This window comes from Polyergus mexicanus, unplaced genomic scaffold, assembly GCF_030449975.1.
Source record: "Polyergus mexicanus isolate NDT 795.1 unplaced genomic scaffold, iyPolMexi1.0 SCAF_27, whole genome shotgun sequence".
Taxonomy (NCBI): domain Eukaryota; kingdom Metazoa; phylum Arthropoda; class Insecta; order Hymenoptera; family Formicidae; genus Polyergus; species Polyergus mexicanus.
Window position 1 is genome coordinate 181,095 of NW_027223347.1, and position 27,487 is coordinate 208,581.

Genomic DNA, 27,487 nt, shown 5'->3' on the forward strand with positions numbered 1-27,487 from the left:
ATTAATGAAATACAAAGAAATAGTACAATAATTAGTTGGACGAATTTAGTCGAATTAACAACTTCTTTTTTTTTTCTCAGTGCAGAAAATATTTTTTTTATAATAAAGATGTTCATCTTTTTAATAGAGAAATATGTACATGTTTATGCAAGCAAAATAAAGAATCGATGATTAAATTTAGTTATTAATTTAAAATATTCAGAACGACGCAATAAATTTGTTGATTTATACGCATGTGACTAATATTTACCTGTCTAACGAAGGAAGATCGCTTGACGACTGCATAATAAAATCGTATTTTAAAAACTTTTTTATCTCTAACATGTAAGAAGACCATTGAGTAAAGTAGAAGTTGTTTCAAAAATATGAATAGCTTTCTTACATGTTTCAAGACAATGTTTGTATCAATAGTAGCAATTAGAACATTTTTATTTTATTTTTTTAATTATTGATACTTATTGATTAATATCTTTTACTTTTTTAGTATCAAATTAATTGGCATTGATAAGAATTTTTGTTACATATATATATATATTTTTTTTACTCTTTATTACGTTATACAAATTATGAAGTTGTGCAGAGTCACTAAGATGGAATGTAGGTAAACTACTTTGGAAAATCTTACATGCACAGCGTCTTAAACACGGCATAATTGATCGTCGTGGACAAACATGAGCTTATCTCACTCGCAGAAAAGACTAGATACTAATTTAAAACTAATATGGCTATCTACGTGCGGCCCAGCAAACGCGAAACTTTATCATCGTCGACGATATTGCGCTGTCGTTTCTTTATACAACACGATAACACACTGCAGCCTTCTCTTCCACTCACGTTCTTGACGAACAAAACCGCGAATTTGTTATTTGACAGTTCAAGCTACGAGATAATTATCGGTACCTTCTGAGGACGATACTCTATCATACGGGGGGATGCTGCACTGTGTGTTCCACTTTCGTAACATTGTTTTATATTCGCACTTACATACGACATTCTTCGTAACTAAATACTCGACGTAAACTTCTTTTAAATATTGACTTTATCCGTCATAAGTATCGACTGGCTCTGCTTCATTCCATCACGTACGTCACACAGATGTTCTGTAATTTTTTTTTTCCCCCCCGATTATATAATTTCAGATCAGTGATTACCGGTTTAAAAGAGTGAAATTTTTTCCATATATTTTATTCGCGAATAGTTTCAAAAATCGCGTGTAATTTTTCCGTAACTATGCGTAAATGTCATTCACGAAACTGTTCGATTGAATAAACGAGCACTATTTATAATTAAATAGGATTCAATTATTCATATTTATGTGATCTACATTAATTATCGAGATAAAATATTTTTCTGAGAGTTGAGAAAAAAAAGCATAATATAATCCTCTATTATTTCTTAATATGCAATTGTTCTTCATAGAGATACGAGAAACGCGCTTTTATTCCAAAAGAGAGACCTAGATGAAAACATTGCGTCAACACTTGGACTCAACTCGGAAACCACACACGGTTATAAATAGTTACGTGCACGGCCGCATGTTCTTTATTATCACTCGGCGAGCTTGGCGAACAGATATCGCGTCCATATTTGAAACGCTTAGTCACGCGACCTCGGTGACTTGAAAGGCTCTTCTACTAGTTCTCCAATTAACTCCTGAAAAAAAAAAAAAAAAACGCTCAAGATGCCCGATGCCCGGTTTTCAGAATTGCCACGTGCTATGTGAAACATAATGAGAAAAAAAGTACCTTCGCGATCATCAGACCTGAAATGTTTTGCATGAATTCGTCTATCCATCATTTCGGAAATATTTGACATTTCAATAAGTTTTCCACTCTAGTACACGCGAATGCGAGTTTTTTTTTTAAGTATTTACATCACGGCTCGTACGCATAGGGCTGCCATCTGTAATTATACAGATCTAGGACTGAAAGATTTAAAACCCCGAACTTTTCCAATTGAAACCCGGACACCCATAATTTATTATATGAAATTATTGCAACTGCTGACAAAGCGATAAAAATAGAATTAATTTTTATTTTAATTATTAATAATCAATAATATTATTAATAGTCATTATTATTAAGAATCATTAATAATAGTAATAAAGTATTACTACATTATTTTGTTTGCCGATTCCAATGTTCTAAGGCTTGAACAATATTGCACGTACAACATGTACAGACAGCCTCAAAATGCGACGCGCGCATCGTCTTGTGTCACGCGCTCAAAGAACCCGGACTACTTTGAAAATATCCCGGATGTTCCCGGATGCTCGAAAAACTAGGACAAATACCGGGAAAAACCGAACGGATGGTAGCCCTACATACGCAGCAAGATCTGCAATTCTTTTGCAAGTATGCTTATTTTTTTGGGGGGGGGGGGGAAAGGATAGTACGTGTTTCTGTTTTTTAACAAGGCAGTAGATTTTAGTCCTTGAATACCTAATGTTGTAATATATATTCTTTTTCCGTGATAAACAGGTATCATTAAAAATTATAAAGTTGCAAGAAATATTAATCTCGATAAAAGATGCAAAAAAAAAAAAAACTATGCTGTTACTATGCTGTCGATCATTACTAGTATAACAAGTAGAATATAATCTATTTTCCGCATAAAATAAGTAGAAAAAATTATTCGAATGTTCGTTAAAATTAAAACTATTGTTTAAAAATATGATTTTCTCTCTCTCTCTCTCTCTCTCTCTCTCTCTCTCTCTCTCTCTCTAAAACATCACGACAAATTAAATCTCTTGATTTTAACTTAATAAAGTTTACGAGAATAACTCGTAATAAACCACTTATTACATCACTTGCGTTGCAATGTAATTAGACTATTATGAAAGAGATAACCGTACACCTTCATAAATAGATAATCGTAAAAAAAAAAAAAACATTCTAATTAGTATTTTTAATTCGCCTTACGAATCGAATGTCTTTGAAACTTCTATTCTGTGGATTATTAATGTAGCGAAGGTTTAACACGCTCCACCCATTCGTCGCGCAACGTTGCGAGATATAATTACACGTATGGACACGAAACAACTTTGCAATTTACACCCACGAGAAACGGTGAAAGTACAAATGACCGTTGCCTGCACACTTGCAGTTACGTTCTCCGAGGTCTTACGTCGGCGCGATTATCGCGCCGAACTCTCACGTTACATTCGCGAAATCTTGCATATGTTAAATTAAATCAAGCCCTGATATGCATATACACCTACAGAAAAGATTTCCGGATCTAACGCTATTACTCTTCAATCTATCGTAAAATAGGATCGATATAGCGACGATCATATTTATTATCGAAAAAGGAATATTTTAATCTTAAATGGAAAATTCTTAAATCTAGAATAAAATGCTCTTGGTGCTATCCCGTTAATTTTCTCACAAAGATGAAGATGGAAATTTCTAGCGATCTAACATCAAGTTATTCCAAATGCAAGAATATACAAGCTTAGATTTGTACATGTTACTCTTGTCTCAAGATAGTAAGACAATCTTATTTAATTCGAGAGAGAAGAAAAGGAATTATTGATTTAATTTTAAAATTGTTTTTTTTTTTTTATACCGCATAAGGTTGCGATACGATTAAATATGTCGAGAATATTTTTTGTCTCGTTATCAGAAATCCTTTCTGAGAGTGTATAGGGACGCACTACATTTTTTTTTGCCAGGTAATGTGTCGCACGATCGGAACGAATGCAGTTTTCTCTTTCTCTCTCTCTCTCTCTCTCTTTTTCTCTGTTCTCTTTCCGAGAAAATATTAACATACACACTTTGTAGGCACTTTGTACGTAAAATTTTACGAAATGGTGTTGTTTCGCGTCAAACCTTTTCAATAATTCAGATTCTATTAATAAGATTAAACAAGCAATCGTAACAAAACGAGACGTCAATCGTTGAACAAAACATGAGTCATACTGAATTATTATCACGTTCCAAAAAATGATATCGTGTATTTTAATTTTAAGAATGGACTATTATTACGCCACGGTGAATTATATTATTCTACGTATATCGCATAAAAATTTTTCGCATATATGCATACTCTACTTGTTTATCAGAAAAGACTAAAGCCTTGTGAATTTACTGATAAAAAGAAGGCTCGATATAACTGATTGCAGCATCGATTTCGTTGATTTAAAGATATAAAGATATATTATTGTTATTGCTCTTTATCGATTAAATAATATTCTCAACTGATCGTTGTGTTTTCCATAATAATATAATATATTTTATATACATAAAAATTGTGTGTTCTACATAATTCTGCTGCCAAGGTTTATTTTAATAATCCGAAGCTTAGACAATAGACAAGAAATATTTAAGAAATGCAAAAAAATATATTAGGTGTACAACTTTGCTTCCGCCGTTTTCCTATAGATGGCTTTAGCGGTAAGTAGCGGTCGAAATAAATAGATCATAGACGTCGTGCGATAAACTTGGGCATCCGTCAACATAACCTCATAGAAACGTTAGTCGATTTGTGTCTGCGTCATAAAGTTATTCTCGATTGAAAATGTGTCAGTTTACGAGCCAAATTCTCGTCATTTGCGGGAGATTTTAATTTTCTGCTTCAATATGAAGAAATCTGCGGCCGAGGCTCATCGAATGCTCTCAAATACTTATGGCGAAGCCGCTATTAGCGAAAGAACGTGTCGTGAGTGGTTTCGACTCAACAAGCAATTTGAAAATGTATAACCAGTTTTTTACAATAAAGCCTGGAATTTCGAAAAAAAAAAAACGGCGGAAGCAAAGTCGTACACCTAATATGTGCAGAAAAAATGTCATATGAAAGTCGCGATAGAAAAATATGGAATAGATAAATCCGAGAAATCATATGGATAATCAGTAACGGATCGATAATCTACGCGATAATCTCCGAATGGAATATTTCGTCACGCAAAACTGCGTCTAATAGCAATTTCGATTTCGAATACGTTACGATTCGCGTAAAATCGTAGTATACGGCGCTACGAAATTATAATGCGAATACTATAATTATAACGCGCAGTCAGCAACATTGCTCCCACCGCGTAGCCGGGTAACGTCCAATGCCGCAGTGAAAAGTGAACCTAGTCGCCAGCCTCTCTATACGAGTGGTTACGCCCCGTGCAGGGTCAGACTCGCGGATCCGTGCTGCGAATATAGTTAAGTTTACGCGACATTCGTGTCGACCAGCTCGAGCGAGTATCGTCGCGTTCGTTTCCTCACGGGATCAATCGCCACGAAGAAGTCTTAGCCGGGGTCTTATCAGTGCGAGACGAATACTTAACGACCTTCGTACGAACGGCACGGTTCGTGTTCGCCGCGTGCGTTTCCCGCCTTGTGTTATGTGATGTTCGCACGTACGTCTCTCGATCATGAATACAATAAAGAAGAAACCGTGAAAGATAAATGATAAAGTTGAGAATGTAATTAATCGAGAATTAATCCAGTGGTATCTCTCGCGCACTCTCGTCGTTCGTCGTCCTGCGGCTCGTCAAATTATTTTCGTCTCATTAACATAGTGACTACTATCAGTCGTAGATTCAGCATCTTCTAGTATCATCGCAAGAGATCGTGTAGTACTTGCGATGCATGTTGGCGCCAACTGCTTTTCATCCTTCTGACACACGCAGTGAATAATATCGTCGAATATTTCGACCATCTTCTACCTTTAGCCACGTTACAGAGTCACTCTCGTGACTGTGATAACGCGTACGAAGGTACTTATGTCGAGGAATGTCCGCGGTCGCGTTTCTACCGCGTATGCTCGCGGTTCTGGCAATGTTGATTTTGTTAACCGAGACGCGCCGAGCATGTTAGCTTCCATTAGCTGGCCATAATTAATATGCACCAGCGCGAGATGTAAAGCCGACGTACTCTCGATGATTATTGTGAAAGAGAGAAAGGAGCATCTGGCGGAGCGAAGGTGCTAAACACTTGGTCGCTAACTCTAAGAGCGCATTCTGCGATCCCGTGCACGCTGCTATCTTTATCAAGTCGTGAAGATTCCGGACATTTAAATTTCGCCAGAAATGATTTGCGCGCGACGACAAGAAATTTTGCTGTCTAATCTATTAGATGAAAATAGGAAGAAGGCGTAATCATTTGCGAAGAAGATTAAATCAAGACGCTTCACGAAATCCTCAAGCTCTTCGATGAGCTTGAATGGCGACGATGGGAGTTATCGTATATATTCCAAGTAGGTAATTGCGCTTATTTCAAATCCTTTATGCCAAATAATTCCTATTATTTAGTATGATTTAAAAAATGTTTCATTGAAAAAATATAGTAAGAAACTAAATTTATATATATATTATCTCTTACGATAAGAGGGATTTAAAAGAAGAAATGATATTGGCAATACTTTTTTTTAAATTATATTGAACACATTTCTTCACTGCTTATTTTGTTTCAAAACGCGATATTCTCATTGATATGAGTAAAAACAAGCCGCGAAAATTGCAATGTCATTCGAATTTCCATATCGGGAACGCATCACATGTTTATCGACCCTGACTCGTGCGACCAGGAAGTCAAAAAAATGTGATGAAGATTTTCAATGCTCTTTATGAAAGAGATAGTACACATATATACACATATATTTATATTATCCGATCATACGATCTGCGTCATCGGCGCGATATGTTCTTACCGACCCATATGACTGCTCGATTAGATCACACGCGCCGCTAATGAAATCATCTTGGGTATAATGAGATTAGAACGAGAGTCGAATGTTTTACTTGAGTAAAAATAAACGTTACATAATGCGACGTTGAATTAAACTCTCGACTGATCTTTGAAAACTAACGCTTGACAACGTGATAACATTATCGTCTTTCATGCTGAGTCATGATAATTCGGTACACGATGCATGTGCGATTATATTGTACTAGCGTTTTATAGAAATTGAATAAAATTTATCTAACAATAAGAACATTTTCTACGTAATATATAACGAATTTATGTACAATATATGTAAAAATATAAAATAAATATATAGAAAAACAGAATATAGAATATTTCTTTCTACAATAATTAAAAAACGTATGACGATGCAGTTGCATTGTAAATAATGAAGAGAAAAGAAAAAAGACAGAGGAAGAAAGGAAAGTGTAAAAATCGATAAATTCGCGATATTGCGCGAATATAATTCTAAGAAGTAGCTTATCGTCTTATTTACAAGAAACGGAAATTGAAAATAATATCTTTTGTTAACATTTATCTTTGCAAATTCAACTTGAAAGCACGATAAGAACAAATCTACTCTATGTAGCGTTTGGTAATTGATAGTAGATAAACATTTTATAACAAGCATGTGTTATAAAGTTATTTAGTCATGGGTTTATTAGGGCCATACATGTATATTTTATCTTATATCTTGAATTATTTTATAACATTCAATAAAAAAAAAAAAAAAAAAAAAAATTGAATATATAGTATATAATATATCATCTATTTATAATATATGATAAACATACAAGCGCATGCTACATTTGCTACACATATGTCGCAAAGTTGCAAGTTGCACAAATCTATTCTTTTATTCGCATAAACTTGCTTTTAATCGAAGTCTAACAGAGGGGAATAAATAGACGATTAAATATGAAAAAAAATATATATACTTCCTTTTCTCGAAACTAGTTGATAATAACGAGTAAAACATAGAACCAGTCACGTATGGTTTGAAAGCATTCGGATACGCAGACCGCTTCTAAGAATGTTGTATCAGCGCGTCGTTGCACCATAGACGCGGTATCCTGTGTCGATTTACGAAGATGCATATTATTTATGAATATGTGTGGAAATGAATTTCTCGGATGTCTTCGTCTCTCTCTCTCTTTCTTTTTTTTTTTACGAGTCACATAAATTACTATTCTAATATAAATAAATGATACCAATCCAAATTTATCTGATTTTATATCAATTCTTTCATGACTCATATAAAATTTTTCGGAATACCTTTTTCACTGCTAATAATTGTTACTGTGGTGATTGTGAGAGTATCTCATTTATTTAAAATCATGTAATTAACAATGATTTGTGGCTATTAGCATTAGATTGTAAAATATATTTATTTTGCTTATAAAGAAAATTAAGTAAAGCAAATAGTTGCAATCGATAAATACCAGTTTTATGTTTGTTTTATAAAAACGTTATCTTTTTATAAATAATCGTAAATGTATATTAATATGTAATTAAACGCTTGGTAAATGAATATATTTAAAATGTTCATCTGCAAAAATATCTGGTATATATTCCCATCTCTTTCTTTAAAAAAAAATAGAAATGAGAATATTTATAAAGATAATTGTAGAAACGAAAAATTTTGATTTCTAAAAGAAATTTATTTCTATTATATAATAAGGTAAATCGACCGTCTGTTTCAAAATAACTATAAAGTATGTAGGTCAGAAAAATATGCAGTAACTTTATTTCTTGCAACTAGTCGTACGTTATTGGTTACAATAATGATAATCTGTTGATAACGGGATTTATATGCCAGCGTATTTTTCCCATTCGTTTGCATGTTTTTCTTGCAGATCTTATCTTGTACAATCGGGACTTTCAATCTGATTGATATTAATAGACATATTTGATTAATGATATAACTATAATATATTCTTGATTATCTTGAATATCATCTCAGACTTTTTTGATATATATATATATATATATATTTTAATATTTATATCAATAATAGATTTATAAAAATCTTTCATATTGGAATCAATAAAATATGCAAATTACATTTAAAAAAATTTTTTTTTAAATCAATAGCTAGATAATATATTAAATGATATTTTTATTTTTTATTTTTGCCAAGGATATTTTGCAAATTATAGAGAGAAAGAGAAGAAGTTTACTAGTTATGATACTTGCACACGTTTTAAATAGTCATCCGCACAAAAACCGGTTGTAGAAAATGTCATGTTTGCAAATAAGTATTCTATCGAAAGGCTTGAATACCAACATTTATACCAACATCAGAAATTGCACTCACACACACACACACACACACATTCTATTCTCTGCAAAATGTTTTTTTTTTTTTTTTTTTTTTGCAGTCGCGTTAAATTTTCCTCAAGCATGATATTTGCGAAACAACATTACGTCCTCGAAAGATTTTCATGCACAAGATGTAGGCGACGACCTACTTCGACATGTGTATTCTGCAAATATGATTTTAGGGTTGTAGATACACGAGATAAGGAGTGTAATTACATCAAGTAAAAGAACCTAAATATTTGTGTTCAAAAATATCGCGTTATTCATAAGCGTAATAACGTTACCCCGAACATTTTTGAAATAAATATTTTTTAAGTATATATATTTAGCTTCTTTAATTATTCGTGTAAAGTAATTATATAATAAAATTATATAATTTATATTATATTTTATTGCTTTTCAGGCATGTACACCATGCGCATGTTGGACAACGGTAGCAACAATGCATCCGGACCCACCGGTGCAGCGGCTTTACCGAATGTGCAAACGGCTGGCGGCACGACTTCGACGGTTACGAGTGTCACGACTCTACCTGGTGTAGCCGACGAGAGGATGGACGCTTCCAGTGACAGCGCTGTTAGTAGTATGGGTAGCGAACGCGTACCATCTCTCTCGGACGGCGAGTGGATGGAAACTGGATCAAATTCCAGCCATACTCAGGCTGATTCTCATTACACCATGGATTACGCGAGGTAATTAATATGTAATATACTTAATTTTTGAGAAAAAAATAAAAAAAAAACGACTAATTAATTTCCTTTTTGATTAATCGTAAATGATTGTGTTTCGAGATATAAACTATAAGATAAAATGTCATGTTCAATGAAAGCCGTAGATTCAATAATTTCCATAGTTTCTTTATCTTTAAGTCATGGAATTTGAATAATTTCAAGATTTAATGATTATAAATAGATAGAATTTAACGTGCAATATATTGTATATATATAATGTTTATCGAGATGAATTTTTGATTCCATTATAGCAAATATCGCATGCCATATGACTGTAATTATTCGGTGTCCGGGAGAAATGCCGGCTCTCCGAGATGTCAAACAGAACGGACTGTACCGCCGGTCGCACAAAAGAAACATCAAATGTTCGCCAAGCGATATTTCCAAGAACAAGGCACTTGTTAGTATTTAGAAATAATCTCATACAGTCCTTTCGTGTATAAAATGATGATATAGAGAATTTTGATCGTGAAATTATTTTTTAGGCTCACCTTTAGGAGCTACTGCACATCCGACTACTCCAATGAAATATGAATATGATACACATACAGTTGGTGCAGGAGCGCCAGGGAACACGTATTCTGGACCAATCGAGGGTGCAACCGGCCCACAACCTGAAATTAAATATAGTTGTAGTGTGGATTTCAGTCGTCATCAATCTGGTAAGAGAAGTTTATACATAAACTTATCCAACATATTAGAGTTAGAGAAACATTATTATATATTCATCTAATGAATATATCGTTTATCCATAATCATTTTTCATATACTCTATGTAATATATAATAGTTTCACATAAATTTAAAAAATGTATATAATAAAAATAAATATACAAGTTATAATTTTAATTATAATTATATATATATATATATATTTTTTTTTTTTTTTTTTTTTTTTTTTAGGACGATCTGCAATAGAGCATGTTCATCATAATCACACCTATCATTTGCCTGCTGAGAGTTCAGGATCTCTTCAACGTCCAATTTCTCGCGATAAGAAAGGTAACTATGTTTATAATATTTTTGAGTTCATTCCAATGTTCAGAAACTGTTAATAATTGATTAAATAGTACCAGAGAGGGAGAAAGAGTGTATCGGATGTTCGTTTTTATAATTTTAGCCCGCAAAAATGACAATGATGAGCATTTAACGAGAGATGAGAAGAGAGCAAGAGCATTGAATGTGCCGATTTCAGTCAATGATATCATCAACCTTCCCATGGACGAGTTTAATGAACGTCTCAGTAAATATGATCTCAGTGAGGCCCAACTATCTTTAATACGCGACATTAGAAGACGAGGCAAAAACAAGGTTGCTGCACAGAATTGTCGCAAAAGAAAATTGGATCAAATCATAAGCTTAGCTGACGAAGTAAAAGAAATGCGAGATCGTAAGTTAAGGCTTGTTCGCGAGCGTGAGTTTATGCTCATTGAGAGACAGCGAGTGAAAGACAAATTTAGTCAACTTTATCGTCATGTTTTTCAGGTTGGTATTACTATCAATCTCACTTCTTTTCTATTAAGTATATAATCATTAAATAAAAAAGATAAAATAAAAAAAATTTTAATAAATAATTATTTTCTTATTTATTATTTTCATTTGAAATCTAGTTTAAAATGGTAAAAAAAGTTATAATATCTAATTACTTATAATTATATTTATATTACAGTCTTTACGAGATCCAGATGGTAATCAATACCATCCATATGAATACAGTCTTCAACAGTCTGCAGATGGAAACGTTCTGTTAGTTCCCAGAAATCAGACGAATCCGCACCAATCACGGCAGTCTTCAATGGAACCGAAGACCAAACCCGATCCTGAGCACAAGGAATGAAACTCTTAAAGGATTGTATATCAATGTGATTGGTTATCGAAGAACTCCTGTTCTCCTTGAACAGAGCACGTGCGTCCAAAGCGTAATGAAGACGAATACGGTGTCGGGGAAGGAAGATCGTACATGTTATTAGAATTACTGCGCATAATTCTCGTCAAACAAAATTTATGATTTTACATATGGTGCGCACTCCAAATAAACAACGAAATTTATCAAAGCTACCAGATTATAAATCGCGATTATGCGATTATTGACAAATTAATATATTTAAAGAAATGTAAGAGGAAAGATAGGATTTAATCCTAGATTTAATCATCCTAGTGATGGTTTTTGTGTGCAAAAGTGATACTACAGTTTTCAGTTACTTTGACCACCCGTATTAATACATTTTCACGTCCAAAGATCATTTCATACATTTTTCTTTCACTCATTCTCACAATCAAATATGTTTATATTACATCATTGGGTATGGTTATATTTATTCATACATGTATCTTGTCTGGTGACTGTCTTAAATGAGGAAAATAATGAATAATGAAATAAAATTGAAAACTTCATAAATTTCTTGTAATATTGGTTTTACTTAAGCTACATCAATAGAGAAACGTATTTCAAGAGTTTATATTGGCCTTATAGTGATATATAATATTATATATTTTTGAAAAGATAATGAAATGAGTTACGAATTTTTTCGTCTAAATAAATCATTGTATCTCTCTTTCTCTCTCTTTCTCTCTCTCTCTAGAGTGTTAAAGGAAGATTATGATATGTAAATAATAAGAAACTAGTGAAAAATATATATAATAAAATGATTATTATATTGTGGAATCATGCATGAGAACTGTTGTGTCATCATAATTCAAACAACTCAAAATTTATGTCTTATTCCAATTACTATTCTTCCTGCTTTATGCGTAAAATATACTTGTTAACTTTTTAAGGTGCATACGTAAATGTGTAATTGACACAAATACGATGATACAGTATACATTAAAAAAGCTCATTTTTTTATATTTGTAAAAAAGTTTTTATTGCTTTTCGATGTAATTGTTGTTTCTACGAGCATGATATATATAAATTGGATTTATATACTTTCACACACACACACACACACACACACACACACACACACACACACACACACACACACACACACACACACACACACATACACATATGCATACATACATATAAAACTCTTATAGAGGTATAGGAGTGCGACGATTACGTTAAAACGTATTTATCCAGTGATTTCAATCGCGATTGATTGTGATTATTGTTAGTAGTATACTTAATTGCCAAAATTATGACCCACTCTTATAATTTGCCACGAGCAAAATGCTGCGATGTTGAATATATCGTGTGCATATCGATATGAATAAAGTGAACGTTAATCATGCGCAATATGTATACTACTAAATAAACTTTGTTGTGTTATGAATTTAGAGAATACACATCGATTTGTGAAACGCTTACAATACCGCGGGGCGCTAACGCATTAGGGGCGGTAACGCACCATGGATGTATAATGCAAAACTAGAACTGCATTTAATTGCGGATTACAAAATAGAGTGAAGCGATAAAAGGCAAATGATTGAGGCATTGGCATATTTGCAGTAACTGAACTCTGAACCATTTTGTGTTCCATGTAGAAAGCAGCTTAAACATATTTCTTAAATTTCACTGCAGTCTGACAGATCACAAGCAAAACATATTCTGTAATATATATATTACAAATAATATAGTGAATATAATACACAAGTATATGAATACATTTACTGCGATGCATTGTAATGCTATATTGTTAATAGCATTCCTTGAAATATGAACAAACATGATAAAAACACATATTTTTATAAAATAAAAAGATGAGAAATGTTCAGGTATTTCACATTTGCCTTTTTATGTATATATTGATGTAGTTAGTATAATTTTCTATAAATATTATATAGATATATATATAAATATATGAAATATATATGAATGTATGTATTTATGTATATGTATCTGTATATATAAATACATATACACAAAGAGTAACAATAAAATATATGTTATAATGTTAAAAAACGAATGAAGATACAATTTATGTCAGCAATTATTAATAATCAGCTCCTTATTAATATTTACATACGCAATTGTATTCATACTATGGGGTGTAGGATGCCTTTTACATATTGTACTTACAATTAACGAGCGGAGATCTCATTATCGGGAAACCTTTGTAAAAGACTAATTTATAAGACTCTGTTCGTCTATTGTACAAACAATTTGGATTTGCGCAAATATTGTGCAAATCTACCTAATTGCAATGAAGATCTCCTGTCATTAAATTTCTATATTATATAAATAAAGCTGAATAAACCTCTGGGGAAAGTATCGTATTGATTTGTACTTGTCTAATAAATACCTAATCTATGAATATTTGTTTTAGATAAGATTCCCATATCAAATAATAATTTTAGCAGATGACAAATGTAGTGCAAACATTTTTCTAGATTATTTTCATTGTCTATATAAAATTTAATATGATTTGAGAAAAATATTGATATTTTTCTTTTAATTATCTAATATCTAATATATAATTATAAATGTATATATTATATATAATTAAAAGGAAAATACACACACACACACACACACACACACATATATTTTATATATATATTGTCGAATTATAAATACATTTTTCTTAGATATATGTATGAGAAATAAATACGAAATATAAAGTGTGTGTATTAATTAAAAAATAAATATCATTAATAAATTTATATAAAGAATATTAATAAAAAATATTGTTTTTCATTTTTTTACTCAACAATATAGTTATAAATATATATACTGATTAAAATATCTATCCAATATATGTGTTTGACTCGATATGGTCAGGGGCATTCAACTTAACAAATGCTTTAAAGCAATTGATAAATCCAACGAAATCTTTCCTCTTTTATTCTGATTAAATCCTAGGTCCTAGACCCATGAGCCACACACAATCATTGAATGGCTATTTCATGTGATTGGTGTAGTAAAAATATACACCAATCACGAATTCGCACAACGGAAAGTATAGTACACTCATTGAGCAGTTTAGTATGTCGTATACCACGTGTTCTGATTGTATAGATTCATTACAATATATGTGTGTTTCTGATCTTCATAATAAAAATTAATATTTTCTATTTATTCATTGCTCGTTCGTCCATTATATACTTATTTATCTGATTCTGGTTGCTAAGAAACACCTACAGATTTCTCCTTTACAGAATAAATGATGCCTGAATCATGGTTAAACAATATTCAAAATGCCAAGATAACTGTTCTTATTCAAGACGGTAAGAGTAATTAAATACAGTCACGATTATTATTAGACCTATAAATCTTCTGTTTTGGCTGCATGTGCAGTTTTGCATTTAGATTTATAAGATATTTGCTTATAACCTCCAAACGTTTAATCAATATAGTAGATATATGTATGAGATTCAGAAAAGTTTTAGATTATGTGTATATTATTTAGATTATGTGTAGTAAAAACAATATTTATTATGCAGCTACATCATGTCAGAGAGCTACTAAATTTTCAAAACATTTCTATTGCTTCGTTAATAAATTTCTTTTTCAAATTAATATTTTTGTCATATTAAAATTCATATCAAATTATGTTGCATATGATATTTTCTATAATATATTAAATTATATTTGTACTTTTGATGAAATATATATAAAGGATGTTTCAATGTTGAAATATTAAAAATTAAATTTTGCACAATGTTTAATAAACGCAATGTACATATTCAATAAAATGCAAACAATTTACTGATTTTTTATTATGTTTCATATAGGAAAAAGAAAAGTTCATTTTTTATTCGAAAATGGGAAAGAAATGGTAGAAGAATACAACATGGATACAAATGTAGTAGTACGAAGAATGTGGAAAAAGAAAAATAGTTTTGGTACAGATCAGGGTTGGATCGTAGAAATTGGGGATCCTGAACCTAAAGAAAATAATATCGAAAAAGATGGAATACAAGAAAGTTCAAATACTGTATGTTATTTTCGTGCTATAAAAGTATATGATCTATTTAAATATAATTTAATTAATTAAAACTTAGAACGTGCATGATATTTATAATTTTAAGCAGATAGTATGTATAATGTATTTTCCAAGTTTATTTTTTAATTGTTCCAGCCATTTGTTACACAAAGAATTACAAAAACATCCCTGGAATGGCGGATCAGAAATTTACCATATGCTAGTAATGTATATTCCGTTACTGCAGAAAAAGATAATACTATAACTGTACGCACAAGTAACAAAAAGTACTTCAAAAAGTTAAGGGCTCTAGATCTCGAGCGAATTGGGCTAAAGCCAGAACAGGAAAGGATATCATTTAAGCATCAGTATAATACTTTGATTATTATGGTATGAGAAATGCTTATTTATATACATGTGATGTTGGTGTTTTGCTATATATTATTTAATACCATTTTTTTTTTCTTTATTTTAGTATAAAAAGCCCCCCGAACTTCTTGATGCGGAAAGGAAAATATTATCCAAGATTCTACAGATTAAAGCTACAGAATCTGCAAATCAATGTCCAGTCAGTTAACAAAAAGTATTATGATTAAATTCCTTACTTTTAATTAAATTATCCATTTAAGATTTGTGATAATTTTATTTTTAATATTCTTAAATTAAAAATTTTCGTTATTCTTCTTGCATACAAGAAAGTTTATGAATTAATACTATGTATTTAAAATTTGTGACAATTATTTCTATAATTTGAATATCGCCTCCTAAAAAATAATATTAAATATTTACATCATTCGCTAATAGAAGCTATCAAAAAATATTAAATTAGTAAATAGTATGAGGACTATATCGCACAAATTTTTTTTTCATACATGTTCTATTTTAACGCATAAAAATTAAATTGCTTAAAAAAATAGTTACTTTCGTCTTACTGTTTGTATAATTGTGTATTTGAACGCAGTAATTATATATATATATACGACATAAGTTCTAAAGTGGAAAATAATTGTCATATAATAATAAAGTGACGAGTCTTTAATTTATAAAAATTTCCAAAAGACTCCTGTGTAAAATATTTATTTGGTTAGTGTTATTTGAATTATTTACAAATTCGGAATCTCCGAATCGGACTACGGTGTTTTAACGGAATCGGAAATTAAGTATCATTCTTAAGGGATATTGATATAATCGCGATCGAATAACGTTAATATCGAAAGAACAATTAATTGATCACTGTAATTAATCGAGTCGCTGATATCGCTCGCGAAACTCGAGAAATCGATATATCGTACCGCGTCGTCGAATTCGCATACTGCTGTTGCTACATAATGTGTATGTCGGTGTGCGCGTTCCGTGTCCGTGTGTGTGCTGTGTGATGGCGGTATTGCGTTTCAGTGTTATGCCATTTCTTTCGCGGGAAGATTTTTGAGTGAGCGGCAAATATGACGAATTCGGTGCCGGACAGGTAAGCGATTTTCTGTTTGCTGTAAAAAAAAAGATTGCCGAATGTTTGGCAATGGTTAAAATTGCTTGTATATGATCGTAAGTGTAATCACATTGTGATAAGGTTATGTTTGCCGATTTTTTCTTCATACCTGAAGCATAGCCCGTGCTAGTGTCGCTGATAAAGCAATTATACGCGATCGTTAATCCGAGAATTAAAGCGTACTTGTGGTGTGTAACACGTTAATGGAACCTATAGTGACGTTTTGTTAAAATTCTGAAAGCATTCCGACTATCTTCGAGACATCTGACTAACCGATCGAGTATGAGTGCCTTGTATGTTAGTTTTCTGCTGTTTCAGGCAGATGGCACTTTGTGTGCTAGAGAGATCGTTGAATTTTGAAATATTATCATTAATCGTTTGGCGGGCGCGAATGTTGATCCTTAATCGAGTATCGCGAGTTGTTTGATATATATACAGTAATTATATCGTATCGAGTATTTAATTTTCGTAGTGAGATATCGTTAAAGAAGCTGAATTAGAATCAATTGAAGATATTGCGTTTCTGTGAAATCAGGGTACGTAAATCCAATTATAGTAGAAATTGGATATCGATTCAAATTTGATTAAAAGAGGAATAAAATATAAATAAAGAGAAATGATGTACGAATATATGCATGAACACATTAAGAAATGCCTAAATCAAAACTCGAAGGCATTAATAACGCCGTATATATTCATAATGTTTCTTATCAAATGTGAAAATACATTGTATCTGATTCAGTGTAATGTAACTATCTATGTTTTATTGGACTCAAACTATTTTTCTGCTATCGAATTATTTGCAAAAATATAATATTTATCATTAATTTTATAATTATTATTATTTCTGTGTTTACAGGTGGTTAAAGTACAAATCTTTTGGTAATGTGATCGAGGGCACCAATATTTTAGCATTCAAAGTTCCGTTGAAAGACGTGAGTATTTAATTCATTTTATATAATTTTATTTATATTATATATTTTTTAACATGTTGTACATAATGAGATTACATCAAAATTAAAACTGTTGAAATATTGAATATTAAATATCTTGAAGAAATAATAAAATTTACAATTTTTACTTACATTGTATTGTATTTTAGCATACAAATGTAAAAAAAAGAGGCGAAACATTTTTAAAAATTGAAATAAAATTTGAAATTGAAACAAAAATTTTGAAAATTTAACAAACATTGCAGATTTGACATAAATAGTTAATATTTTTTGTATGCTTAGAACATTGATGTGAGATCTCATGTGTTGTTAATGTAAAATTGAAAGATGTTCGTAATTGAAAATTAATCATTGTTATAATTTTATTTATATTATATACTTTTTAACGAATTGTACACAATGAGATTACATAAAAATTAAAACCGTTAAATATATTTTATTTATATTATATATTTTTTAACAAATTGTACATAATGAGATTACATCAAAATTAAAACTGTTGAAATATTGAATATTAAATATCTTGAAGAAATAATAAAATTTATAATTTTTACTTAGATTGTATTGTATTTTAGCATACAAATGTAAAAAAAAGAGGCGAAACATTTTTTTAAAATTGAAATAAAATTTGAAATTGAAACAAAAATGTTGAAAATTTAACAAACATTGCAGATTTGACATAAATATTTAATATTTTTTGTATGCTTAGAACATTGATGTGAGATCTCATGTGTTGTTAATGTAAAATTGAAACATGTTTGTAATTGAAAATTAATCATTGTTATAATTTTATTTATATTATATACTTTTTAACGAATTGTACACAATGAGATTACATAAAAATTAAAATCGTTAAATATTAAAGAAATAATAAAATTTATAATATTTACTTAGATTGTATTATATTTTAGCATACAAACATAAAAAGGAAGCAGAACATTTTTTAAAATTAAAAAGAAGAATGAAACAAAAATGACCAAACACTGAAACACTAAATTTAACAAACACTACAAATTTGGTAATAAATATTTAATATTTTTTATATGCTGAGAACACATTGACAAAATTGTTGTTGATATAAAATTAAAATATATTCATAATTGAATTTTAATCATTGATATATTATCGTGATCCATATACGTTGAAAAAATGTTCGTATTATAGTGTTTGAAGATGAAAAAAGTATCTCTCTCTTGCGATTTTTTTTTATTATATGTTATATAACTTATGTTATATGTTATTTAGGCCTTTTATTCTACTAACAAAGTTTATACAAACGCGCGATTTCTCGCGATATTTACGTTGAGCCGCAGTTCGCTGAAACAGGATGCCCTTTTTGTCTACCGCTCCTTTCCATCTCCCCCTCCATTCCCAGTTTCTCCTCTCTCATCCTTCCCTTTACACTAAATCAAAGATTCTCTTTGCGGGGGTCGGGGCAGCCGTATAGCAGATAAGATCGCGTTGGATTCCCGAAATGAACGACGGGCGGCAGGTACACGCGTCGTCGCTACGATACATGCACGCGTGTATAGGTGCGTTCACGTACGCAGGCTCGTGGGATCGTGGCACGGGTCTCCGTTAAATCGATGCGGCGTCGGTGAGCCGGAGGAAAAGAGAAGTGGAAGCGGGAGAGCCGCGCGCGTTTACCCGTCTACTCCGGGGTGCAAGGAGGATGGGAAAGCAACGTCGTCGTCGTCGTCGTTGTCGTTGTCGTTGTCGTTGTGAGATCTCGTATCGCTCGCGGCCAAATTGCCGTATTGTTGCGCGCGCGATGACCCCCCTGTAGATATAAACAAACATGATATATGTGCGTTGCCCCCTTTCTCACGTGCAGACCGTCTCACCGATTCTTTCCTTCGTCTAGTAGTTTCTGACTAGTAAGTGAAACATATATTTTAATGCCAATCCCTATGCGTTATAACACGCGCTGATTGACATATAATCATTCACGTTGCGATTCATCGCAGCTCACTGACATTTTTGGAATTTTCTATCAGCAATAGGATTCGGTGGGCAAAACAAACGGGTGGTTAAAGATGGAATTCATATTCGTACAATATTGGAATTCTTGATTTCATTCATCATAATTAATTAATCTATATTATTATTATTATTTTTTTTTTTTTTTTTATATTTATATTATGATCTCATTTGCGATGTAATCCGTAAGCATTAGCTCATGGCAAATTCGTCTCGGGGAAAAGAAAAAAGAAAAAAAAACATTTTGCATAAATATGAAAATATTGTTGATGTCTGACAGGCGGTATTTTTATTATCAAAATAATAAGTCGGGATCAGTCGTTTCCTGGTTATCGGCCTAAGGGCCGTGTATACGCTACGTTGCATATGCTGATTCTGAGCAGCGCATGGTCTCTTAATTGACGGCACAACGGTGCCCAGGCTTCACAGGATATAAAACACTTTTATATACCTTCGGCTCCGCGTTGAGATCTCATTAAAACACGTAACGATAGTCCGTCTAATTAATCGCATCGTGTTTGCTATAACAGCGCACTTTTGATCGGTATACTTGTCGCATTTCTCCGCTTATAACATAATCTCTTGTCGTTACGACTCTCGTTATCTAATCGAAGATATGATTAGGCGGACTATTTTTTTATGGCAAATATAGTTAATGATATAAATTTGTATGTTAATCAACATTGATCGATCAATATATGATGAAATTGATGATGATAGTTTGTGAATGGCACGGTAGTTTTTTTTTTTTTTTTTTTTTTTTTATGGAAGAAATCGCCGTTTTTTATTTCATTTCTTTGCCAATAATATTATCGCAATTCAGTTACATATGCGTAATATATGTAATATGTAATACAATTTTTTAAAATAAAAATTTATGTATAAATGTGTATTTTAAGTCCAGTAAAAATATTTTTATTATATTCTTAAAGATAAATTTGAGATACATTCCGTTGAGGTTAAATAATTTTAATTAGTCGCTTAAATATTCGAAAGAGGATTTTGGCGCCATTTGTTATTCAGTCGCAATATTCGTCGTCTTTACAAGTCGGTCGTGTCAAAAATCCGCGGGATCTGAGTAGAAGAATTAGCGGTCCTAATTCACCGCACGGTCGGAGGCGAGCAGCAAGTTCTGTGATCCTCGTTTGTCCCGAGCTATTTAATTTCCGCCTAATTCGCGGCCGGAACCGGTTTTCTCCTCGTCCATCGGCCGTTCTAACGCGCGCAGGACAGTTGCAAATAAGTTTCGGCTCGTCGGGAACGCTCGCTATGCATGTATGTTGCGTATGCATACGCGAAATAGGAGAGTGCCATGGCTAATTGATTCTGGCATCGCGTGCATTATATGAAACAAGTCGAAGTTAGGGCTCCGAATTGGACTCACAACTGATTGGGTCCGTTGCTGCGGCGGCGGCAGCGACTGCGGGGGGCCACTTGTTAATAGGGCCCACAAAGGGCCAGCACCCATTCTTGGGCTGCCTGGGCTCGCGCACGGCGAACGCTTCTTCATCATTTATAAGAACTTGTAACAAATATCGACTCACACGAAACGTGATACGCTCTTCGCCGACGCTTCACAGTAGGTTTTCTATCCTTCCTTCTTTTTAGGGGACGATGCTGACCCGATAAATTTAAGATTGTATTAGTCATATACTCTCGACACGATGCATTTCTTAGCAAAATTTTATTTGTCTACAATGAATTTTACATAAGTAGAAAATAAATAGTAAAAAAGACGCGAAGTACTTTTATATTAGATGTATTCTATTTTGAATCCTGAAACTTAACGTTTTTACAATAAGAATTTTACAAATTACTATTTATATATTGTGTACGCGCGTCTGTATTTTCTTGCCTAATATAATAAATATGTGATTAAAAATAAAAGTTAAATTGATAAAGAAAAATTGATTTTTTTTTTTTTTTTAATATGGCGTTTGTAAATCTTTCTAATTTTTTAACATATACTTAATTAAATCTTTATAAACGACGAGCGATGTTTGCTCTTTGGCAATATGTAAAGATATATGCATGTATTTTTCTTACGTATACTCTCATTAAATAGTCAGGATACGGGATAAATAGATAGCTATCAAGTTTCTTCTTAAGCGATAGGAATGTCAAATATGGAATTCGACCGCCTATCTCGACAGACAATTTTTTTTTTTTTCTTTCCCCCCTTTCCTTTTTGAAACTGCTGCGGCAATGTGGGCGATTTCTGCACGGTGGTAGAATATTAATTCGTGTCCAAAAGTTAGGATAGGGCTCACTAGATAACGTCTCTCGTCGTGGGTGATATCTATATTTCAACCCTCAAAAATCCCGAATATTGAGATTATTATCGCGGTGAACTTCTCAGTTACACATAGATTACTCACCCTTATAGTAACAAACATATAAGCAGCTGTTTGAGAATAAGATGAATGGAGAGATTGATCATTTTGTATTTTAAATTCGCCTAAAACTTTCACGAGTAATATTTCCTTCAACGGTGTACTATAGTATAAAGTAACACGTTTCAATTCACGTAGTGAAATTTATTCTCATTTTATCTTCTTCATTTGCGATTTAAATTAGCAAGCTACTGATATGTATTTTTTTTAATATTGCGATATCGAAATTATCTACAAAATTTTTATATAATATTGCGTAAAATGCAAATTATTTGTATTATAAGATAAAAGTTCAATTTTATTTTGATTAATATAATTAGCAGAATATAGAATTTTTTTTTTTTTTTTTTTTTTTTTTGAAGATATACTTTGTTTTTATTTGATACAAGAAGAAAGAAGAAGAAAAATTCCATTTTTCAACATGAAAAATAACGAGACCTTTTCCGACTCATATGATTAATTTTTTTTATGGTAATTTAAGAATGTAGAATATCTTCTTCCGGTCGATTTTCTCATTTCTTCTCAATAAAAAGAATCTTCTGTGATTTTCGAAACATAATATTTCGCGTTACACATCTCGCGAGGATATTGTATCGATTCGTTATCCGCTATACGGCGATCATTCACGGCTGCCGTACGTGACGTTTTTACTAGGATACCACGTGTAGGATTAGCCGCAAACATTTTTTTACATATGATTTACGAGCGAAATCCACGCGAACTTCATCGCTCGTACAACATATTCGTGTCACGGTCCGGGCTCCGCGTCCTTCTGACTGATTCTCTCATCTCCTTTTTTTTTTTTTTCACGACGAAACGTAACGATAGCGATAGCGATCAGTTTGGTCACTGTCGGAAATAATAAACGGCGCTATTGTGCCTTGTCGCAGACGCTAATCTCTCGAGTAAATAGCCGACTTCGTAATCGATGATTCTTATAGTTTCGCAGGAATTTTACTGTGAATTTATGAAATCGTGTGTAATTTTCTTTGTGATCGTTGGACCATTTCAGATTTATGTGACAAACGCGCATAATATAGTATGTGTATATGTGATTATCGCAGAATTTTTGAACATTTGCAACATGCATGCTAATGTATTTGTATTTTACCTCGAGGCAAATATATTAGATGTACAACTTTGCTTCCGCCGTTTTCCTATAGAAAAGATTTCGACCGCTCCTACCGCTTTAGCGGTAAGTAGCGGTCGAAATAAATAGATCATAGACGTCGTGCGATAAACTTGGGCATCTGTCAACATAACCTCATAGAAACATTAGTCGATTTGTGTCTGCGTCATAAAGTTATTCTCGATTGAAAATGTCAGTTTACGAGCCAAATTCTCGTCATTTGCGGGAAGTTTTAATTTTCTGCTTCAATATGAAGAAATCTGCGGCCGAGGCCCATCGAATGCTCTCAAATACTTATGGCGAAGCCGCTATTAGCGAAAGAACGTGTCGTGAGTGGTTTCGACGCTTCAAGAACGGTGATTTTCACGTCGAAGACCGGCATAGCGGTGGAAGACAGAAGGTTTTCGAAGATGCAGAATTGGAGGCATTACTTAACGAAGACTCGAGTCAAAGTCAAAAAGAATTGGCACGATCATTGGGAGTGGACAATACTTTGAATCATAAATGTATAACCAGTTTTTTACAATAAAGCCTCGAATTTCGGGAAAAAAACGGCGGAAGCAAAGTTGTACACCTAATAAAATATCTTTATAGCCTTTCATTCCCATTATTTTTTTTTTTTTTTTTGGTATCCTCGATAATTATATTTGGTGATGCCAAAATATAATCAAATTGATTGCAAATTTAAGATTACAAAATATGTGCAAAAATTTTTTTAAATTTTGATTAATTGGTAACAATAATTCAATTTTACATATTTTTCTCGTAGCTTGATATATAAGATTGTCCAGTTAAGTGATATCTAAACATGGATTGATTCGACATAGAGGTATTACTTTAAGATTATATCGACGTTTAATGATCCTTCTCACGAATTTCCCATGCTGGAAGATTACGGTGATTAATTCGGGACACGTTCTCGCGTCATTATCACGTTCCCATAGCAGTCGGCCGTGCACGGTCGTTAGATAAGCGGATTTATTGGCTCACTGCGAAGCGAACGCATGTTCTATGTTATTAGCAATGGTAAGTGTTTGTTTAACACTCGCCAGAGAAAGAGAGGTGGGTCGGCGAGTGCCTCCTCATCTTCCCATAGCCGTAGAGCATTTCACGAGGAGGATGAGCAGCATGACGGGAGAGAGGAGGTAAACGGTGAAGAGAGAAGGAAAGACAGCGATTGTAATTTATGCCGAAGTTAGCGAGCAACTTCGATGACTTTGTAAAATATTACTGATCCCCGTTTTGGAGATCCTATCTGGATCCGACACTGCGCTCCGTTTCGTCGGAACGCCTTCCTTCTTCTCTTCTTCCTTCGCTCTTTCTCTCTCATCTTCTTTACCATCCTCCTCTTTTTATGTTCGTCTTCTTCTCCTTCGTTGTCGTCTTGTTCCTGCTCTTCCCTTAGCAGCCTGGCGCCTCTAAAGGGGGTCGTCGTGCGTCACGCCGAAACCCACTGCGCCAGAACGACTTTGCTTTCGAAGTTCTGCCGATCGACACCGAAGAAAGCATATAAACATGTCATTTGTTGATGAAACTAGTTTTTATCTATGTCCGAGAGAGAGAGAGAGAGAGAGAGAGAAATGCGCCATGGAAGTGTTGAACATTTACTAAATTGAACGCTGCTGGTTATTTTATTTGTTATCGACACTGCGTCTTGCGATCTAACGTCGTCACGCCCGACAATTCGATTTTGAAATGGATCTCTCTTTGTTTAAATTCTGTTTAATATTATACATTAAATATTCTTTTAAATTCTTAATGTATGAATTCTATCTATTTGCGCAATTTAGGCATAGATTTATTAGACATTAAAAGTTAACAATATATCCTATAGGACCATGTGTCATCGTCAATAGAATTGACTGCAGCAAATTGAAATGGCAGCGAATAATAAAAGTTTCCGTCATGGTAGGAGCGCGCGAGTACAGGTGAGGGAGTTCTTGCAAATGTACAATAGATGAAGGCCGAAAGGGATGGTTATAGCGAAGGGAAGCTCGACGCGCAGGACACCTCTGTCTCGTACTTTAGTGTCACGCTGCCCCCATCCATCGCGTCTCATCAGATATGGTAGCTGGACCGCGGGCCTATCTCCGTTAGATAAGATGGCGAGTGTCCATCTCGGGGGTCCTCTCTCATTCCGAGAAGCCCGCGTAATAAAGGAGATCTCGCAGTAGCCAGTCTTATCTTGTTACCCGATCGTGCTTCGCCGTTCCTCTCATTTTGCGAGGCTTCGTTACGCGTAGATATTGTCCATTTATACATGTACGTGCACAGCAAGACGGTAGCGTGCGTAGTCATAAAGAATCTGGAGTATAATACTCACAGCCGGTTAGGATATCTATATCTAGTGTGACTCAAAGACTTATGCAGCTCACGATACAGCTTGACATATATTCGCGCAATTACCTTTTATTGTCCTCTTATGGCGTGCTTTATTGACAAATCATGTTATAAATTCATGGTATCACGTTTAGTGAGAATCGTCTCTCTCTTTCTTTCTTCATAAATATTCGATTTATATAATTTCAAAAGAATTTATTTAACAACATTTATTTTAAAAACATTTCTCTCCTCTCTTGAATTAATATTATACGCATGAGATCTTATACATAATCTATATACATAAGATCTAGTATTATATATCATATTATATGAAAAAAATTTATATATATATGTATATATTGGCTGATTGCATAAGTTCGTGCCCGATTTAAATATAAACTTCAATAGATTATATTTTAGAGATAACACTTTTATTAATCAATTATATAGTCTCCATTCTTTTCTACAATGGTTTTCCAACCATCTATAAGCTTGTCGATTTCATTTTTGAAGAAAGAACTTGGTTTCTCTTGAAAAAAGTTTGTAAGGTGGTTTTCGACAGCTTCCTCGGAATTGAGATTCTCGCCATTTAAACTATTCTGCAAAGACCGGAACAGATAAAAATCTGGAGGCGCAATATCTGGAGAATATGGCGGGTGCTGCAGAATTTCCCATTGCAACTCCTGCAGTTTTCCTGCAGCTTATTCCTTTCAGTCAGGAGATGCGGCACCCACGTATCAAGCTTGGAAATGTATCCAAGCTTTTTTAAATGACGAAAAGCGGTTGAATTATCGATGTTCAGCCTCTCAGCAATATCCTCAGTTGTAATCCTTGGATTTCTTTCCACTAAGGCATGCACAATGTCATCGTCGATGCCAGAAGGCCGTCCAGAGCGGGGTTGATCCTCCATGTTGAAATCACCATTTCGAAATCTGCCAAACCACTTTTTGACTGTTCGGAGAGCAGGAGCGCGGTCCAAATAAACGTTTTGAATATTTTTTCGCGCAATCCCAACACTCACGCCTTTCCGAAATTCATATAGCGTTACATGCCGCAAATGCACCTTTCGTTCTCCATTTTTAATGATTTCTCTTATGCACAAATGGACTTATCCGAACAATGTCTGACGCTAAATTGACATAAGACAACGTCATCTATTCGGTGTAAGCAACAATTACCACACGAAAACAATAGAACTCCGCCATGCGGTAACTTAATGCCATCTATGAAAATCGGGCACGAACTTATGCAATCATCTAATATATATATATTAAAAAAATATTATTTGTTACTAATTATTATTATTCTCCATTTAATTTTTGCAGTATGATATTAATTTAAATACTTTTGCGTTATAATTTGCCAAATTATCGTTTGTGCATCTAACGTGTTCTACTTCTTTTTTCTTGTTAATATTATTCTGTTATTTTATCCCAGTATTAAAACTCGCTATTCTGTCATGTGTGTGGAAATAGGTCTTTTGATTATTCTTTAGATATTAAATGATTTTATCGCGCATCAGTTATAAAGAGCCAAATTTCTATCTATACACAAAATTAAGTATATACATTTTATTTCGCTATAATGTAGTCATCTAATGTTATAAATACATATATAAAATAATAGAT

At 32.9% G+C, this 27,487-nt stretch overlaps 3 protein-coding genes across 6 annotated transcripts in view; all 3 read left to right on the plus strand.

Moving 5' to 3' along the window:
• Cnc (NFE2 like bZIP transcription factor cap-n-collar) overlaps positions 1–12,712 on the plus strand; it is a 105,282-nt gene extending 92,570 nt beyond the window's left edge. For all 4 annotated transcript variants that reach the window (XM_070314439.1, XM_070314438.1, XM_070314440.1 and 1 more), the window contains exons 8-13: positions 9,400–9,688; positions 9,979–10,127; positions 10,213–10,389; positions 10,630–10,728; positions 10,847–11,211; positions 11,396–12,712. In XM_070314439.1, coding sequence (XP_070170540.1) covers positions 9,400–9,688; positions 9,979–10,127; positions 10,213–10,389; positions 10,630–10,728; positions 10,847–11,211; positions 11,396–11,563 — 1,247 coding nt within the window. In that variant the 3' untranslated portion in view covers positions 11,564–12,712. The remainder of the gene's footprint in view (positions 1–9,399; positions 9,689–9,978; positions 10,128–10,212; positions 10,390–10,629; positions 10,729–10,846; positions 11,212–11,395) is intronic.
• A 1,982-nt stretch (positions 12,713–14,694) lies between these two features.
• On the plus strand, positions 14,695–16,512 carry LOC138943556 (protein DPCD). The gene is made up of 4 exons (XM_070314473.1): positions 14,695–14,898; positions 15,406–15,608; positions 15,753–15,986; positions 16,072–16,512. The coding sequence occupies exons 1-4, from the start codon at positions 14,835–14,837 to the stop codon at positions 16,171–16,173; spliced, it is 603 nt and encodes a 200-aa protein (XP_070170574.1). The 5' UTR covers positions 14,695–14,834; the 3' UTR covers positions 16,174–16,512.
• Positions 16,513–16,931: 419 nt separating this feature from the next.
• The window catches only part of LOC138943512 (RNA/RNP complex-1-interacting phosphatase), a 52,847-nt gene continuing 42,291 nt past the window's right edge, over positions 16,932–27,487 (plus strand). Inside the window, exons 1-2 of the mRNA XM_070314373.1 lie at positions 16,932–17,061; positions 17,942–18,017. Coding sequence (XP_070170474.1) covers positions 17,039–17,061; positions 17,942–18,017 — 99 coding nt within the window. The 5' untranslated portion in view covers positions 16,932–17,038. The remainder of the gene's footprint in view (positions 17,062–17,941; positions 18,018–27,487) is intronic.